Genomic DNA, 17087 nt, shown 5'->3' with positions numbered 1-17087 from the left:
ATGGCGAATACTAGGGCTGCCACCTCCAAATCGCCGACCGTTAAATCTCAATCAAAGAAAAACCCGCCTATGAAGTCGAAAGTTGTTGCAACCAAAAGGAAGGTTGATTTCAAAGATATTCCTTCAACCAGCAAGCAACGTAGGCTTCAGAATGATGAAGAAGAGAGTGACAGTGATTTTGAGACTGTCAGTGATAACAAAAACAAAAAGGACAACAAAATTGCTCTTCCTTCTCGCTATATTAGGGTTAGTGTTTGTACCAATTAACTTTGTGATTTCTTTAATTGATGGTGTTTATTATTTATTTTTTTCAATTAATTGTTTTATTATTGTTTAATGAGTTGGTATTTGGGTGTTTTGTGAGTTTGTATTTAACTATATAGGAACTAAGGGTTAACTAATAATTATATACTAATCTTTTTTTAATTTCAATTTAATGTGTATGAATTATCTTTTTTGTGGGTATGTAACTATATGGGAACTAAGGGTTAACTAATAATGATTAATAATCTGTTTTTATTCTCAATGTAATGTGTATGAAGTATGTTTTTTGTGTTCTGATAACTATATTGGAACTAAGGGTTAACTTATAATGATGTATTAATCTTTTTTATTCTCATTCTAGTGTGTATGAAGTATGTTTTTTGGGTTCTGTTGCTTTTTGTTAAATATGAGTAAGTTTTAAATAACTTATGTATAACTATATGGTCACTGATGGTTAACTATTAGTTAACTAGACTATATTATGTTACAGTTTATTAATAAGTTAATATCATTAATGGTTTGTCAATTGTTTTCTTTGTAGGATGGGGACTACTTTATCAAGCCTAATGAACATTTTTCAGTCAAGGTTCAGCATTTTGAAGGGGTAAATGTTATATCAAATATTAAGAAAATTTTGTCACCTCAAAATTTGGAAAAGTTTTCAACAAGTTGTTTTGGGTTTTTTCTTAAAATGAACGACTATATATTGCAACCTCAATTGGTCCACAATTTACTTTTGAGAGAAATAAAACAACCAAACTACTATGAACTGTGGATTAATGTGTCGGGCAAATTGCTCAAATTCTCTCTTGATAAATTTGCAGTAGTTACTGGTCTTAATTGTACCGAAAACGTCGATATGAAATTGTACAAGAAATCTGATTCTGATTTTAAACTCAACTGTTTTGGAAATATTACAAAGGTTTCAAAAAAAAATGTAGAGGACAGTTTTTTATTGAAGCGTTGGTCCTCTGAAGAAGAGTCTTTCAAATTGGCGGTTTTGTATTTTGTCGAACTATTTTTGTATAATAACCAGGCAGACGCAATTGTTCGTGAGGAACATATCAACATTGTGGGTAACGGGGAATATGAAAATTTTTCTTGGGGCAAAGATGTTTTTCACTGTACGATTGAGTTTTTAAAAAGTAAGTTGAGTTCAGTAAAAAGATGTGATTTTCTTAAGAAAAACAAGAATGTTGGTGTACCTCCCAACACTTGTCGGTACGATGGTTTTCCTCTTACTTTTCAATGTTGGTTTTTTGAATGCTGCCCCGCGTCAAATGGAACCTTGGCTGAATGTTCTGGAAGTCATATCCCTCGTATTTTGAAATGGAAGATCACAGAATTGAGGCAACACAAGTATTTAGATCGACATTTTTTTTCACAATCTGCTGAAAAGGTATTTGTTATTGTTCCATTTTCAAAGCATAGGTCTTATAATTATATTGTATTACTTTTACTTAATTGTTTTATTCTTATAAGTTAGCATAACTTACTTATTACTTATATATTAGTTATCTATTAGTTAACCACATAATATACATAATTAGTTTGCTGTTAGTTAACTGTTAGACATTAGCTAGTTAACCAATTTATATTTTTTTTATGTTGCATTGATCAAGACATATGCTTACAATAAATTTGACTTACTTTTGTTTAATTCAGTTGAAACTGTCCAACCTACACCCAACTGCTGAGGAGAGATCAGTACTTAATTTGGGTGGCATGTTCCTGAAAAAGAAGCGGAAAGCGCCAATCGAGGAAACAATGCATGGAGGCAATGTTGATGGTAGTTTGCATGCAAAAATTAAAAAGCTAGACATGGATCAAACCAGTATGTATACTGAATTTACATTGTTCAAGAGTTTTGTCGAGAATAAGTTCTCAGAAGTTGTTGGTCTTCTTGGGGATTTGAAGAGCCTAGTTTCGAATAGTGTTCATAACGAACATGTTAAGGTAAACCTTTAACAGGATTGTACTTTTTAGATTCCAATTGTTTTTTTTAACTGGTTGTGTTTGTAGGAGGACGATTCTGAAGACGACGAGCAAACCCCAGATGCATCTGACGATGAGACAACTTCAAATAGTTCCGAAAAAGAAGAAGATTCACGGCTTGAAGGTCATGACATTGTGGCAAATGTCAATGAAACAATTGACTCAATTCACCAAAATGATCAAGGAAAGGCAACTGACCAAGGAACTGAACATGAAACAGCCCTTCATGAAGAATCAAAAGTGAGTGAGCAAGGAACTAACCATGGACACCAAGGAATTGAACATGCTGGTCAAGAAAAAGAGACTGAGCAAGGAACTAACCATGAACACCAAGCAAAAGAGAGTGAAACAGCCCTGCATGAAGACCAAGGAACTGAGCAACCTGGCCATGAACAAGTTGCTGAAAAGGTTTAGTATCTTTTAATTTTTTTGTATATTTTCATTCAAGTTTGGTGTTTTCACTAAAAGGTTGATATTTTTTTTTCTATAAGGTTGTTGCATTCGATGAACTTCAATGTCCAAGTCTCTTTGACGACATTTATCCAAGTGCGTTACACAAAGCAGCAGACATAGTTGAGAGGGAGTTTGAAATTTCAAATGCAACGGAGGTATGGCCGTATTTTTACATGTTTTTTTAATATTATCAGTTGCATATTGCTATACTTTTTCTTAATCAAATTAAATGTATTATTTTATCTTTTTAAGGTGGCATCCACTGATCCAAGTGTTTAACATAAAGCATAGTTAATTATTAGTTATCTATTAGTTAACTGTTTAAATATTAGTGAACTACAAGTTAACCATTAATTCATGGTTTTGTTTTCACTATTTCTCAGGACCCACCTATTGATTGTACTCCAATAGCTGTTTATGTTCCACGCAGGAAGGTCAAAGGTTTGAATCCTCTTGATGATAATCTTGGTAGCATCACACATTCACCTCAGATGGATGCGTGGCTTGCTTGGATTGACGTTGGATTTAAGTAAGCTATGTGATTCAAGTGTTTTCAAATAAAAAAACTACTATTTGTAAAAATATTGAATTGTTTGACTTTTTTGTTTGCTGTTTATAGGAGAAATAACTACGCACCTGCTGACAACATATTGGACCACGGTTTAAATCTAGGAGTTCTCACCATTTACGTAAAGCTGTGGTGGCATTCACTCGTGTATCATGGCGTATTCTTGGACGACACTGTAAGTCCTTATGTCATTGTTAGTTATAATAAAATATAATACATGTTCACAGTTAAATACTAGTTAACTAATAATACACTTATAGTTATTTTGTTACATAACAGTTATCTTGTATTGATATAAGTTAAGGATTTAATAGTATAATTGTTCATTATATAACTTAACAGTTAACTAATGGTTAACTTCCAACTCTTTTTTTTAATTATGTATATTAACTTTTAACTTTTTTTAATGCAGCATATCGACGTCGGCATGTATTTTATTCGCAAGAAGGCTAAGTATAATCCACACAATGGATTGCGAATAACCACCACAGACTGTCTATTTGATGACAGAATACAGGGGTTGTTTATGCTTTATACGAAAAACAAGGGCGATACATCAACGGTCGTCGATCTAAACATTGCTGCTGATTACGTCCAAGGTTATGGCATTCTATGCAACACTCCATGGAAAGATGTGGATGAGGTGCTGTTTCCAATGCATTTAACCAACAAAAAACATTGGGTTTTGGGTCGTCTTGTGTTTAAAGACAGGTGTGTCTACGTTTACAATTCGTTGGACACTGCTACGTCCAAGAAAGAATCAGAAAAAGCTGCGAAGAAATATTCAGTCGTGCTTCCCAGGATTTTTGCTCTTTTGGATATTTACAATCTTCGGACAGACATAGACCTACAATCACCTGCCTATCGAAATAAATTGCCGGATTCCCCTTTTTCCATTTCATATGTCACTGATCTACCAATTCAGAAGAAAAGGTGATTTTTTTTTTATATTGAATTACATATCTTTTATTTCTATTTATTTACTTATTTTCCTTTTTTTCATTAGCGATTGTGGAGCATTTGTTTTGGCTTTCGCTGAACATTTGATCAAAAGTCAACCAATTCCATCAGAGTTTTTGATTGAGAGCCATCGTGAACGGATTGCGTATCTGTTTTTTAAGTATGCAACCATGAAGCATGATAACAACATTGACAGTGATGAGGAGGTGGAACCCAAACCAAAGATGAAGGGCGTTATCAGAATTTAACTCTGTTTTACACATTGGAATTGTTTTGTTTTGTTTTTAGATTTACAACATTAATAGGTAGGAGTTTAACTGTTTTTATCCGACCTTGTTTTTTGCAAACATTCGTTATTCAATCATATATTGTATTTTGTTATATATATTATCTGTTTTATTTAAATTATGTCGTACATTTTTTAAAATTGTTGTTTATTACAAGTTATCTTATATGTCACTATTAGTTAACTAAGACTTTTTTGATGTTTAAAGAATATTTATACAAAATTAATAAATATCTATTAAAAACCATACTAGTTAACTAATAGTTAACTACACACAGTTACAGAATTAACAATAAATTTTAAGACCATACTAGTTAACTAATAGGTAATTGCTCATAGTTAAGGGATTACTAAAAAAATTTAAAATTAACATGGTAAGGGTTAAATTTTTTTATTAAAAATGATAACAATTTTGAAATATAAATAAATCACTTTAAATAATCTAAAATAACATTATTCTTCTTAAATTAGAAATATGACAAAATTAACTTCACTTTGGAAGATTACGACATGTTTTTTTGTTATGCCCCCGGTTTCCACATCTGCTACATGTATTTTTTTCCTTTCTCTCATGACATGGCTTCAATCTTTGTTTCTTCGGTCGTCCTGCTGGAATTTTTCCTATTGGCGGAAGAACGTCGGCATATTCCATGTCTTCTGCGTCATCCCAATCGCTTTGGCTAGGCATCGGAAAAACAATAGCCTCATATATTTTCACTAAATTTTCTTTTTTGAAAAATTCTGCACAATATTGATAGGGATCCATGTGGTATTTGCAAAACACTGCAACTGCATGTGCACAAGGTAGCTCATCTTTTTGGAATCTACAACAACTGCATGTCCTCTCAATGAGATCTACTATTGAAGTCTTTGTGCCATCTTACACACTGTATATACATGTTACTGATGGAATAACCTGTATCATTTTAATTACATTTTTAGTTAACTAGAAAATTACTAAAAGTATTCTACGAGTTAAATGTATAAATATATTTGAAATAACATCTGATGTTACCTTCATTCTTCTAGCTAGTGAATAGTTTTCCCTAAGTGCTTCTTCTGCTTTATTTGTAAGTTTTGTCATAGTATGAGAAGCTATGTTTCTATTTTTGTAGCTCCACTCTTGAACTAATACCCTCAAATATTCCAGAAGTGTTGCAACTGGTAATTCCCTTGCTGATTTGATTGTTGCATTAAAAGACTCAGCAATATTTGATGTCATTGTCCAGTACCTGATAAAACTCTAATGATTAGTATTAAAAAACTAAATTAATGGTTAACTGTACGTAATCTTATAGTGAATTATAGGTTAACTATAAACATCTTATTATTTATTTAGCAAAACAAAATATCGTAATCAATTTTTGTACCTGTTTTCAGTTCAATATGCTCTTGCCCATTTTTCTAACCCAACACCAACAAGGTATGGTCGTATTGCTACGTTGATACTATCTAGTTCTGCCATAAAGTAATCAAAACTTTTTTTCGTGTACGCCTTCGCAGCCCCAAAAAAACAGTCCTTCAAACTCTTTGGATTTTTAGGATTAACTTTAAATTGTTTTTTGACGTTACACAAGAGATGATACGCGCAAATACCATGACTAGCAAGAGGAAATACTGAATTTGCAGCCTTTTTAATGCTATCATGTCTATCAGATACAATACATAACTTCTCCTTTTCTCTAAAAGCTCCTTTTATTTTCTCAAAAAAGTAATGCCAAGACTCATCATTTTCAGAATCGACCACACAAAATGCAAGTGGAAATATCTTACCCCCACCGTCTTGTGTAGATGCAGTTAGTAGTGTTCCTCCATAGTTTGATTTTAAAAAAGTTCCATCCACTACAATAACCGGTCTACAAAAATTCCAGCCCTTTATGGATGCATCCAAAGCCATAAAAACATATTTAAATTTATTCCCTTCTGCTGTTTGTAGATCTACAACTGATCCTGGGTTTGTTTTCACAAGCATATTCAAAAAATTAGGCAAAACTGAATCTGAATCTCTTGGTTTACCTCTAATTAACTCAAGTGCTTTTCCTCTGGATCTCCAAGCCTTGTTGTAATTCAAAACAACTCCAAAATCTCTTTACATATCAGAAATAATGTATGCCGGTGTGTACACAGTCTTTATATTCAAGAATTTTGATTTTATCAAGTCCCCAATTACTGAATATGTCGCTTGCCGTTGTTCTTCCATTCTGAATTCCGGGGGACATGTGTGAATATCGTCCATTCTTCTTATAATAAACATGCTTGTCTTTCCGTCTTTCGAAGCCCTTAAATTCCAGTTGCATTGATCATAGAGGCAATGAATCACGTATTCGAGCTTCCACGATTTACTTACAGCAAACTGAAATTTTTTTTCAATTGCGTAAAAACACATACATAATTTCATTGTCTTTTTATCCTTGAATATCTGCCCTTTAAAGACTTCTTTGACACTTTGTGACGATACAATTTCATTCTCCCCGTCCTCGATTGTCTGTCGTTCTGCTTCGTCATGTTCCGTCTGCTTGAATATCATTTCAGCATATGTAACAATATCCATTGATGTAGGACTGGGATATGACGCCTCATGTATGTCTTCATTCGTATCTTCAACTGTTTCAGTGTCCATTTCAATGACATTCTGAATCTCATACCCTGTAGTTGTGATGCACAGTGGAAAACGTGTAATTCTAGCATCCTCTCTTTTAATCTCAATATAAAATTGAAGGCTTTCATTATCATCAATGTCCACAACTTGCTGATTTGGTTCCAACTGATACTTGATGTGTATTTCAGTTTCCCCAAATTTAACCTTAAGTATACTGAAAATCAATGCTTTTAGAGTTTCAAATTCCGCATCGTCTTTAACTAAAATACCCTTGATCTTATAATTTGAGTAGTTTAGATTTTCATCCCATACTCCATCATAGTATACAAGAACCTTCAATGTTGTCATTCCTGCAGTTTTTGAAAAAAATAAATTATTTCATAAGTTACTTAAGTTAACCTGTAGTTTACGATTAGTACACTAATAGTTCACTTGAAAAAAAAAATTGTCATTTAATATCATCGTTAATATGCATCATTCAGGTTAACAATTGCACGCAAGTTCATTAACATTTTTTTCTTCAATATACATGTAATTCACTACTTATAACTCAAATTTTAAGCTGATGAATTATTATATCGTTGGTTTTGAATCACTAATGTTTTCGAATCATCACTGATTCGAATCATTAGTAAACACCTAATTCACCATCTATAATAGATAATTTCAGCATAATATATATAAATTTTTTTCTTTTAATTCAAGAAACCACTTACCCGTTTGAAAGGCTGATTTTATGAAGGTCTTCTTCTGCTTGAAATTTATTTTTTGTCAAGTTTTCGACTTTTTGATTTTCTTATTTTGCTTGAATCTCCGTTTTCTGTGGTTTTTTATTAGCAATTAAGGATTTTAATAGATTTATTTGTATCATATCAGGATCTTTTCCATAACTGTTGCTATAATTAAGCATTACAAAAGATTCACCATCTTTCCTTTTCTCACATATCCACCGTATTTGTTATATTAACTAATCTATTTGTGTAATTTATAAACTAATAATTAATGTTGTCAATTTTTTTTTTGTCAACCGTAAATTTCACAATAAGTTTGCCTATGTTGGGTACTTATTAATTTTTCTCTTAAATTATACTTATTTAATTCTGATATACAAATTTGAGGGTCGCGTTAACCATTTATTCAATTTTCATTATAAATAGCTATCCAGCTTAATTAATTTTATTGTTATCTATTAGCATAATGTTTTAAATATACCCGAAAGCGGGGAGGGTCTAACGGAATAGCTCAGTTCGGTCAGATTTACTTGGTAGTTTTTAATTAAAAGTTGACTGGCCACCTACTTAAACTACAAATATCTTTTTTACCGACTAAACATCTCACTTGCTTATTAATGCATTAGACATCTTAAATCGGACCAACAGATCCAGATTTATGGACGTAATTAACTCTTATAGATGGTTTACTAAAAACTACAATGAGAGAAGGTAGTGTCTTGTATTACGCATGAAACGTTGTTACTTGTGGTTGCACGGTATGATAAAGATATTTTTATTTTTTTCAAAATCTATCAGTTTTATTATCAGTTATCTAAATATGACTCGTTAAATTAAAAAAATTTATATTTATAATTAGATGTGATTAAATTAAAATTTATTGTTTTTTATTTTATATAACTAATTTATACATATATGCATATGTTTGTAAATGTGTGTGTTTATATAATTATTAAGTAATATTATGTTGTGGCAGGTTTAATTAAGTGGTAATTTCCTGAAATACATGTTTTGGTAATTTATTTACATCTTTACCAGCCAAGTTTTAATTTTTCTGTTTTACCTTTTTTCATTTACGAAAAATACCTTTTTGTTTTTTTAATTTCAAAAATACCTTTTTTCGGTTTCCAATTTCGGTTTTTGGGTTTTCGATTTGGTCGACCGAACAGAACCGACCGACAGTTTTTTTATATAGTGTATATATAGTGTTAATTTTTATTTTTTATAGATTTTTTTCTGGAATTTTTTTTATTTTTTTATAGTGTAACAGTAATGTATATATAGTGTTTTTATGGTGTTTATATAGTGTAAGATTAGTGTATAAGTAGTGTGTATATAGTATATAAGTAGTGTATTTATGGTATTTTGTAGTGTTTTTTGTGGTTTACACCATGAAACACTGCAAATACACCATAAACACTGCAAATACACCATAAACACTGTAAATGCACCATAAATATACTAAAAACAACAGAAATACATTATAAATACACCAAAAATACACTAAAACGTAAATATATTATAAAATTATTACAAATGCACCATAAATCAATTTTTTTCTTTACAAAATCAGTAGCAATAAACAAAGTTATGAATAAAAGAAGATAAAATAAATAATTATATGAATAATATAACAATTTTATAAACGAAAAATTATAGATTTACAATAATTTATTTACAAAATATTTAAATCATTACAAAAAACCTAAAAATATTATACAAATCTAAAAACGAGTCGAGAAATCCATAGCGCGAATGGAAGAGACGAACGGACTAGCGCGAACGGAAAAGACAAACGGAAAAGCGACCGGAAACGACGAGAAATCCATCGGAATTAGACGAACGGAAGCGCGACCGAAAAGACGAACGGAAAAGACGAACGGAAAAGTAATCGGAGGAGATAAACTGAAAATCAAATGAAAAAGATAAAGAAAAGAAGAGAGAGAAAAGAGAGAAAAAAATATGGTTAGGTAAAAATTTAACCTAAAATGAGATAAGACTTCTTTTTATAGTGGGTATTTTTGGTTTAAAAGTTAGCTTATTAGGTAATGTTGGATAAAAAAAAAGATGGGTTAAAATGGTGTAAATACTTTACCCAAAGTAGATATTTAAAAAATAATTCGTTTAATTAATTATTGGTACAAACTAAATTAATTTTTTATATTAATTAATTTAATTGAACTAAAATAAAATCTTTCATAGATTGGTTTAGTTTAATCTTTGTGACTGTATCATTAATAAAATTTTAATACTTTTTCCTCCTATTCTATGAAGATTAAATGATTTCATTCCTATCAGACTCGAAACCAAAATCTCTCTGTCTTAGGTAACGGGCTTTTACCATTTGAGTTTGCCTATCTTATCAAATCTTTAATATCTTGACTGAGAAATTTATGGCTGTATCAAAAAAAACCGGAAAGCTCTCTCTTCTCTTTAAAATTAAAAAACTCCTTTTCTTTTTCATCTTTTTTAAGAGTAGGAGAAAATAATTTTTCCGGTTAATCAGAAAATCATTTTCTCTTCGCCCATAATATTATTAATCGCAGATCTACTGTTTTTGTTTAATAAGTCTTTTTCTAAAGTGTTTATTTGAAAATTTTATTTTGATTGAATAAATTTTTGAAGTCTTTTATCTCCTTTTTGATCTGTTCGAATTTTAGATCTATGTTAGATCTAAAAATTGGGAGATCATTTATGAATCTATATTGAAGATTAGATTTGAAAAGTTTAAAACTTCAAAAATTAAACGGTTTTAAAATCGTATTTTCAATTTGAATCATGTATGTTTTGGGTAACATGGTTGAAAAAGCCCTAATTGATAACTGTATTAACAACTCTCATTATTATTTTAGAATACTTTTTTTAATTTCTTGAAAAACCATTCATTTATGTAATTTTCATTCTTATCAATAAAAGTTTTAGCTTTTGTTAAAAAAAAATAATATGTTTTGACTCCATTTTAACCTGAATTGTACGAGTCATGGGTACTAAAAAGAGGACAAATCGGGACAACTGAAAAAATTAAAGCAGGTTATACAAACTAAATTGTGATATAAGTAGCAGAACAATTCCATATATTAATAATAAGTTATAAAAAAATCAAAGCTAAAATGAAAATAAATAAATTTGAATGAGTAAACTTATTATATCATCAATAACAAGGATTTTTTCGGCCACATTTTCCAGGTATAGCCATGGCACGTCCAGTATCAATTCCGAGTAAAGGAAGCATGTACTTGTATTTGCATAGACATGGCAAGTCTACACGCCATATATAATTACAACATTGCTTCGTCGGTTTTCCATAGATAGCTGAATAGCATTGGTCTGATTGTGTTTTATCAGTACCACATACTTTAAAAGCCATGTTTCCGCTAATAATCAATGACAACGACATTGCCGCCATCCAAATCGCCAAAATATTGCTTTTATTAACAACCATTTTTTCTTTAAGGTTATGTATTTTATTAATTAAATCTTTGGGGAATTAAATTTTATGTTATTGAAGAGAGAAGAGTTTGTGTTATGTAGCTTATGGATTTGGAGATTCTATTTATAGTAATTTTTTTTATATAGTTTGTTTTATGTTTTACTATTTATCACTCTGCTGAATTTTTCAGCTAGTTATACTTTTGTTATGGGTATTCGTAAAAAGAAAGACCTTTTATTCTGGGTCGTTACAACAAAATTCACCTAACTTAAAAAGTCTTGATTTTGAAAAATAAAATAAAATAAATAGTTCTTTTTATTATTATATAAAAGTTACATTTATATTTGAGACATAATTTTTTTAAGATACTATTCATGTTTTTTTTACTAGACTATGTATGCGAAAAAATACTAATATACTTTAAAAAAAAATTAAAGTACAGCCAAATATTTTATGTTTTCTTTCCGGATATTTATGTAAATATCTCGAAATCAAAACCTCTAGAAATAATGTTAGGTTATTTATTTTAACTGACTCCTAACAATTTGGACCAGCTCCCCCTGCTATTTCCAGGTATTTTGAATTTTTCTTTTTATGGTTAGTATGTATATTGTTACATTTAATAAAAAAATCTGACCTCATGATAAAGTATTGTATTCAACTCTTATATTGACTATTAATATAATAAACTCTTATTTTTATAAATAACCGTTAAAATTTAAGTTCATCTTTTTATGATTTTATAAACTAAAAATATCAATTAAAACCACTCTAATTTTATAATGTTCGTAAATTTAGCTTTTCATATCTACCATCTATGATAATAAAAGTTGGCAATCGGCCGATCTTTATTGTTTTTATAATGTTATGACTTGTAAAAGAAAACAACTATGATCTGTTAACTAATTATCTTTTAAATTGGTTTTTCAAACACTTGTATAACCGTTGTGGTGGATTATCTTAATAGAAATAGATTTTATATGTTAGGTAAGGAAAATATTAAAATACAATTGTCAAAGAAAACCGGTAATATCAATGCCCTTTCGAGCTATATTTTTTGACAATTGAATAACTTTTCATTAATAATAAAAAGCAGTTTCAGGTGTAAAAAATTAAAAATGGTGTAACTGTTTCTAATGATCTGACATGAAACAAGATATAAATCTTGATTCACATATCGCCTTATAAAAAAAAATCAAAATTACATAACTGCTCTAACATAATAAGATTCAATCCTTTTTTGTCTAACAGAAGACTCACAAACTCTTCAAAAAAACAACAACAAATCTTTCATATAGAAAGTGTTAAAGTCAACAACAACTCCCTAGACTTTTCTAGAATTACCTAGTAACCACTACTTCTAAAACTAGTGCTACTAATTAAAGAAATATCTAGAGAATGGAAAAATATATTTAGAAAGGTTTAGAAAATTGTGTCACCGCCGATGTCAAGGCTATAAATATAGGAGTTGGTCATTTTTATTATACACATGAAAAAGAGAGAAAGAAATAAGTGTGTGGAGTGTGCACGTGAGAGCAAGAAAGTGTAGAAGTGGTGTACAAAGTGTTGTACAAATTACTCTTTAGTATAATAAAAATATTTTCTTTCAATTTAGTCCTCTTCATTTTCCAACAACTGGTATCAGAGCAGGACGGTCAAGGACCAGTTTGAGAAAAGGTTGAGCAAGCGATCCGGGATCGTGTTACTTTGAAACGCCGCTAGCACGCAGTCAGGGACCGTGCAGAGTATTGGTCAGGGACCAATTGATTTGGTTAAGTGGAGAAATAACCAACCAAATGGCGGATTTTTCAATTTCGGTGAGTACCCTTGAAAAACTCAATGCTAGTAATTATAGCACATGGAGTACTCGTATGCAATTTTATTTGCTCGGTCAAGATCTCTGGGAGATCGTCGGAGGGAGTGAAAGACACCCCCGACAAACCAAGATGACCTTAGAAAATGGAAGGTCAGGGCCGGTAAAGCTCTATATGTTTTATCGATATCGGGGGAGGACGACTTGCTGCAACATGTCAAGGACATGAAAACACCCAAAGAGGCGTGGGACACTCTTGCAGGAATATACACTCGAAAAAATGATGCCAAACTCCAACAACTCGAGAACGAGTTATTGTCGATAGCACAAAAAGATTTAACGGTGAGTCAATACTTTTCTAAAGTTAAATCTTTATGCCAAGAAATTTCAAAGTTGGATCCAAAAAATAAAATTACGGAGACACGAATGCAAAGAATAATCACTCACGGGCTACATCCATAGTTTAATGTTCTTGTGACGGCAACCTGTGGTTGGTCAAAGGAACCAACTTTGAATGAGTTAGAAAATGTCTTGGCAAATCAAGACAAACAAATGTCTAAAACCTCAATCAAAGAAGAGGAGAGAGCCCTCTTCAATAATAAAAATGTGAGGGATCCACAAGATGTGAGATCCAAAAGAGGAAGGAGACCAATTCAAGAAAATTGACAAAAACGACAACAAGGAAGGAGCTGGCAACAAGGGGGAGCTCAACGAGAAACCAACAATGATCGACGAGAGGAGATGAGACGACGTACAAATAATCAATGCTTCGTTTGTGGCAATCGAGGAGATTATGCTCGCGATTGTTGGTATAGAAAAGTTGAAGAAAACGTAGCATCCACACATCCACAGGTGGAAACCGAGGAAGAGTTGGATTTTCAAGCATCTTCCGCGGTGAGTGATATCTTGTTAATTATGATAATGATTGGATTTTAGACTCCGGATGCTCCAATCATATGAGTGGAATAAAGGAGAAAGAGTCGTAGTTACTGCAAATGACTCGAAGTTGCCTATGACTCATGTTGGCAAGTCAATGGTAGTGCCCCGATACAACTCCAAAGAAGTACTATTGGAAAATGTACTTCATGTACCTGGGATGAAGAAGAATCTAATATCAGTGTCGCAACTCACATCTTCGGGAAACTATGTCGTGTTCAGACCCAAAGATGTGAAGGTGTATCGAAATTTGAGAGTACCAAATAAGCCATTAATGGAGGGACGAAGGTTAAATTCTGTCTGTGTAATGTTTACTCAAACAGCATATGCAGACAAGACGAGAAAAAATGAGACGGCTGACTTGTGGCATGCACGTCTAGGACACGTGAATTATCACAAGTTAAAGGTGATGATGCAAACGTCTATACTCAGGGACTTCCTCAACTGAATGTTCGAGAAGATACAATTTGTGCTGGTTGCCAGTTCGGAAAGAGCACCAGTTACCATTTGAGGATTTCGAGTATAGAGCGAAGGAGCCGCTCGAGCTAGTCCATTCAAATGTGTTTGGACCAGTGAAGCATCCATCAATTAGTGGCTTTCGGTACATGATTACTTTCAGCAATGATGTATCAAGGTACGTTTGGGTTTATTTTATGAAAGAAAAATCAGAGGCATTGCGAAAATTTATTGAGTTCAAGAAAACAGTAGAAAAAGAAATTGGAAGAAAAATTCGGTGTCTACGTACCGATAATGGGAGAGAATATACATCACGTGAGTTTTCAAAGTATTTGCAAGATTGCAAGATAAGACGTTTGCTGACCTGTCCAAACACACCACAACAAAATGGAGTGGCGGAAAGAAAAAATAGACATCTAGCGTAAACATGTAGGAGCATGTTACACGCAAAGAATGTTCCACCTCGATTTTTGGGCAGAATGTATGAAGATAACTGCTCACGTGATCAATAGACTACCACAAGTACCAATTGGATCTGTTTCACCCCATGAGAAGCTGAAGAATATAAAACCCACTGTAAGTTACTTTCGAGTTTTCAGATGTGTCTGCTATGTTTTCGTGCCTGATCATTTGCGGAGCAAATTTAATAAGAAGGCATTGAAGTGCATTTTTGTGGGATATGACAACGAAAGAAAAGGGTGGAGGTGTTGTGATCCAAATACAGAAAAATGCTATATTTCGAGGAATGTCATATTCGGTGAAACTTCCTCGTGGTGGTTTCTCAAGGAGTAGTTCTTTCAGACTCCAAAGAGATAGAAGAGAGACTACAAAAAGAGTCTCAAGAAGACAAAGTGATCGAGCAGAGTACTCGAGAAGTGGAGTCAAGAGAAGAAAATACAAGAAGTCAATCCCCAAGAAGGGCTAAATCTCCATGGCGCACAGGAGTATATCGACGAACACCGGAAGAAGAACCTAGCCAACACGAGGACGATATTCAAGAAAAAAATTCAATGGAGCGTGAGAAACAACTTAGACGAAGCGAAAGACAAAGAAAGCCGAACCCTAAATACGCTAATGCGGCACTTGTTGAAAATGACAATAAGAAATTGCTTACGGCATTTGAAGAGGCGGCCTCAAGTGAAAAATAAAAAGGAAGCACGCGGAGACTGAAATCCAAAAGCGGCTTGGTATAGTAAGTAAAGAAACACGTCAAGAGAGTAGTTGTTGAAGAGGAGTGTTAAAAGTCAACAACAACTCCCTAGATTTCTCTAGAATTACCTAGTAACCACTACTTCTAGAATTAGCGCTACTAATTAAGGAAATATCTAGAGAATGGCAAAATATATTTAGAAAGGTTTAGAAAATTATGTTCCCGCCAATGTCAAGGCTATAAATATAGGAGTTGGTCATTTTTATTATACACATGAAAAAGAGAGAAAGAAATAAGTGTGTGGAGTGTGCATTTGTGAGTGTGCACGTGAGGGCAAGAAAGTGTAAAAGAGGTGTACAAAGTGTTGTACAAATTACTCTTTAGTATAATAAAAATAGTTTCTTTCAATTTAGTCCTCCTCATTTTCCAACAGAAAGAACATCAAAACTTTCAAAAAAGAAAAACAATCGCTGTAAACATGAGAAAGACAAATGTATATGAACTTTACATACATGTGAAACACGTAGATTTTTAAATTAACTAGAGTTCCATTTCAACATTCTTTGCATATTATAGAAGAATCATTTAGCTTAATTTTGCTCTAAGGATAAAACACAATCAGATACCAAATCATCAAAAAAATCAAAGAGTCTCTACTCAACCTGATAATGAGAGGAATGAAGACATCCTAGTCCTAGCTCAAGGATTACTCCGTGTATTTGATCATTCCCTTGTCAATTCAATTAGATTAAAAGATTTTTCATACATATCATGCATTGAAATTTCCAATTGAAAATCATAGTATAAAAATTTATCTCCTCGACACCTTGCCTCTTTAAGTTCAATGTAGAATGTAGGGGTGTCAAAATGGGTCATATGACACGGTAAAACAATTCGCCTAATACGTAAATTTTACGAATCCGAGTTGAGGTTTAGCAAGTATGTTTGAAGATGTGCAAATTTTTCTATGGCACAAAATAAATGGGCCGTGTCACGAGTTGACTCGCGAATCCATCTAACCCGCCTTACCCGTTTATAAATTATTTTATTTATAATAATATAGTACAATAGTTATAATTTCATAAAATAAAAAAATAAAATTAGTTAAATAACAATTTATTAGGGCTAATCTTTTTTTTAATGCCAAACCGTTGCTGGTTTTGTCAGTTATAAGCGATTTTAAATTTTTTTACCGACTTGGCATCCACGTCACTGACAAGTCAGCGAATTGCTGCTGCGGAAATGCCCTCTCCCTCTCATCCAACCAAACTCATGTGGCGTCTACGTGGCGCTGATGTGCCATTTCCACACATCATCACCACATAAACAAAATTATGTACTTTAAAATAATTGAAACGAAATCATGCGTTTCAGAAAAAACTGGATAAAATTGAAAGTTTTTGTGAAACTTTCATGAAATGTTTGACATTTTTTAGTCGTTTAGCC

General features: G+C 32.1%; 3 protein-coding genes across 3 annotated transcripts; 1 reads left to right on the top strand and 2 right to left on the bottom strand.

Moving 5' to 3' along the window:
- LOC126674939 (uncharacterized) lies at positions 1–4488 on the top strand. Its single transcript, XM_056105006.1, has 10 exons — positions 1–246; positions 806–1663; positions 1930–2220; positions 2287–2667; positions 2751–2887; positions 3045–3054; positions 3096–3241; positions 3332–3455; positions 3693–4213; positions 4287–4488. The coding sequence occupies exons 1-10, from the start codon at positions 1–3 to the stop codon at positions 4486–4488; spliced, it is 2916 nt and encodes a 971-aa protein (XP_055960981.1).
- Positions 4489–5016: 528 nt separating this feature from the next.
- On the bottom strand, positions 5017–5748 carry LOC126672254 (uncharacterized). The gene is made up of 3 exons (XM_050366203.1): positions 5542–5748; positions 5424–5442; positions 5017–5315 (listed from the first exon to the last, which is right to left on the bottom strand). Exons 1-3 carry the CDS (start codon positions 5746–5748, stop codon positions 5017–5019), a joined length of 525 nt encoding a protein of 174 aa, XP_050222160.1.
- Positions 5749–5907: 159 nt separating this feature from the next.
- Positions 5908–7473, bottom strand: LOC126672253 (uncharacterized). Its single transcript, XM_050366202.1, has 2 exons — positions 6713–7473; positions 5908–6613 (listed from the first exon to the last, which is right to left on the bottom strand). Exons 1-2 carry the CDS (start codon positions 7471–7473, stop codon positions 5908–5910), a joined length of 1467 nt encoding a protein of 488 aa, XP_050222159.1.
- Positions 7474–17087: the final 9614 nt, after the last annotated feature.

Source organism: Mercurialis annua, linkage group LG3 (assembly GCF_937616625.2).
Source record: "Mercurialis annua linkage group LG3, ddMerAnnu1.2, whole genome shotgun sequence".
NCBI lineage: Eukaryota > Viridiplantae > Streptophyta > Magnoliopsida > Malpighiales > Euphorbiaceae > Mercurialis > Mercurialis annua.
Note: the sequence above shows the minus strand (reverse complement) of the source record. Positions and strands in the feature narration are given on the sequence as shown.

What these genes read in the sequence shown, in the direction of transcription:
- LOC126672254 (XM_050366203.1), bottom strand. Translation starts at nt 5,748, where the DNA reads ATGACATCAAATATTGCTGAGTCTTTTAATGCAACAATCAAATCAGCA.
- LOC126674939 (XM_056105006.1), top strand. Translation starts at nt 1, where the DNA reads ATGGCGAATACTAGGGCTGCCACCTCCAAATCGCCGACCGTTAAATCT. An exon ending in TTCCTTCTCGCTATATTAGG is followed by an intron (nt 247 to 805) that starts GTTAGTGTTTGT and finishes TTTTCTTTGTAG; the next exon opens with GATGGGGACTACTTTATCAA. An exon ending in GCGTATTCTTGGACGACACT is followed by an intron (nt 3,456 to 3,692) that starts GTAAGTCCTTAT and finishes TTTTTAATGCAG; the next exon opens with CATATCGACGTCGGCATGTA.
- LOC126672253 (XM_050366202.1), bottom strand. Translation starts at nt 7,473, where the DNA reads ATGACAACATTGAAGGTTCTTGTATACTATGATGGAGTATGGGATGAA. An exon ending in TTCAGAATGGAAGAACAACG is followed by an intron (nt 6,614 to 6,712) that starts GCAAGCGACATA and finishes TGATATGTAAAG; the next exon opens with AGATTTTGGAGTTGTTTTGA.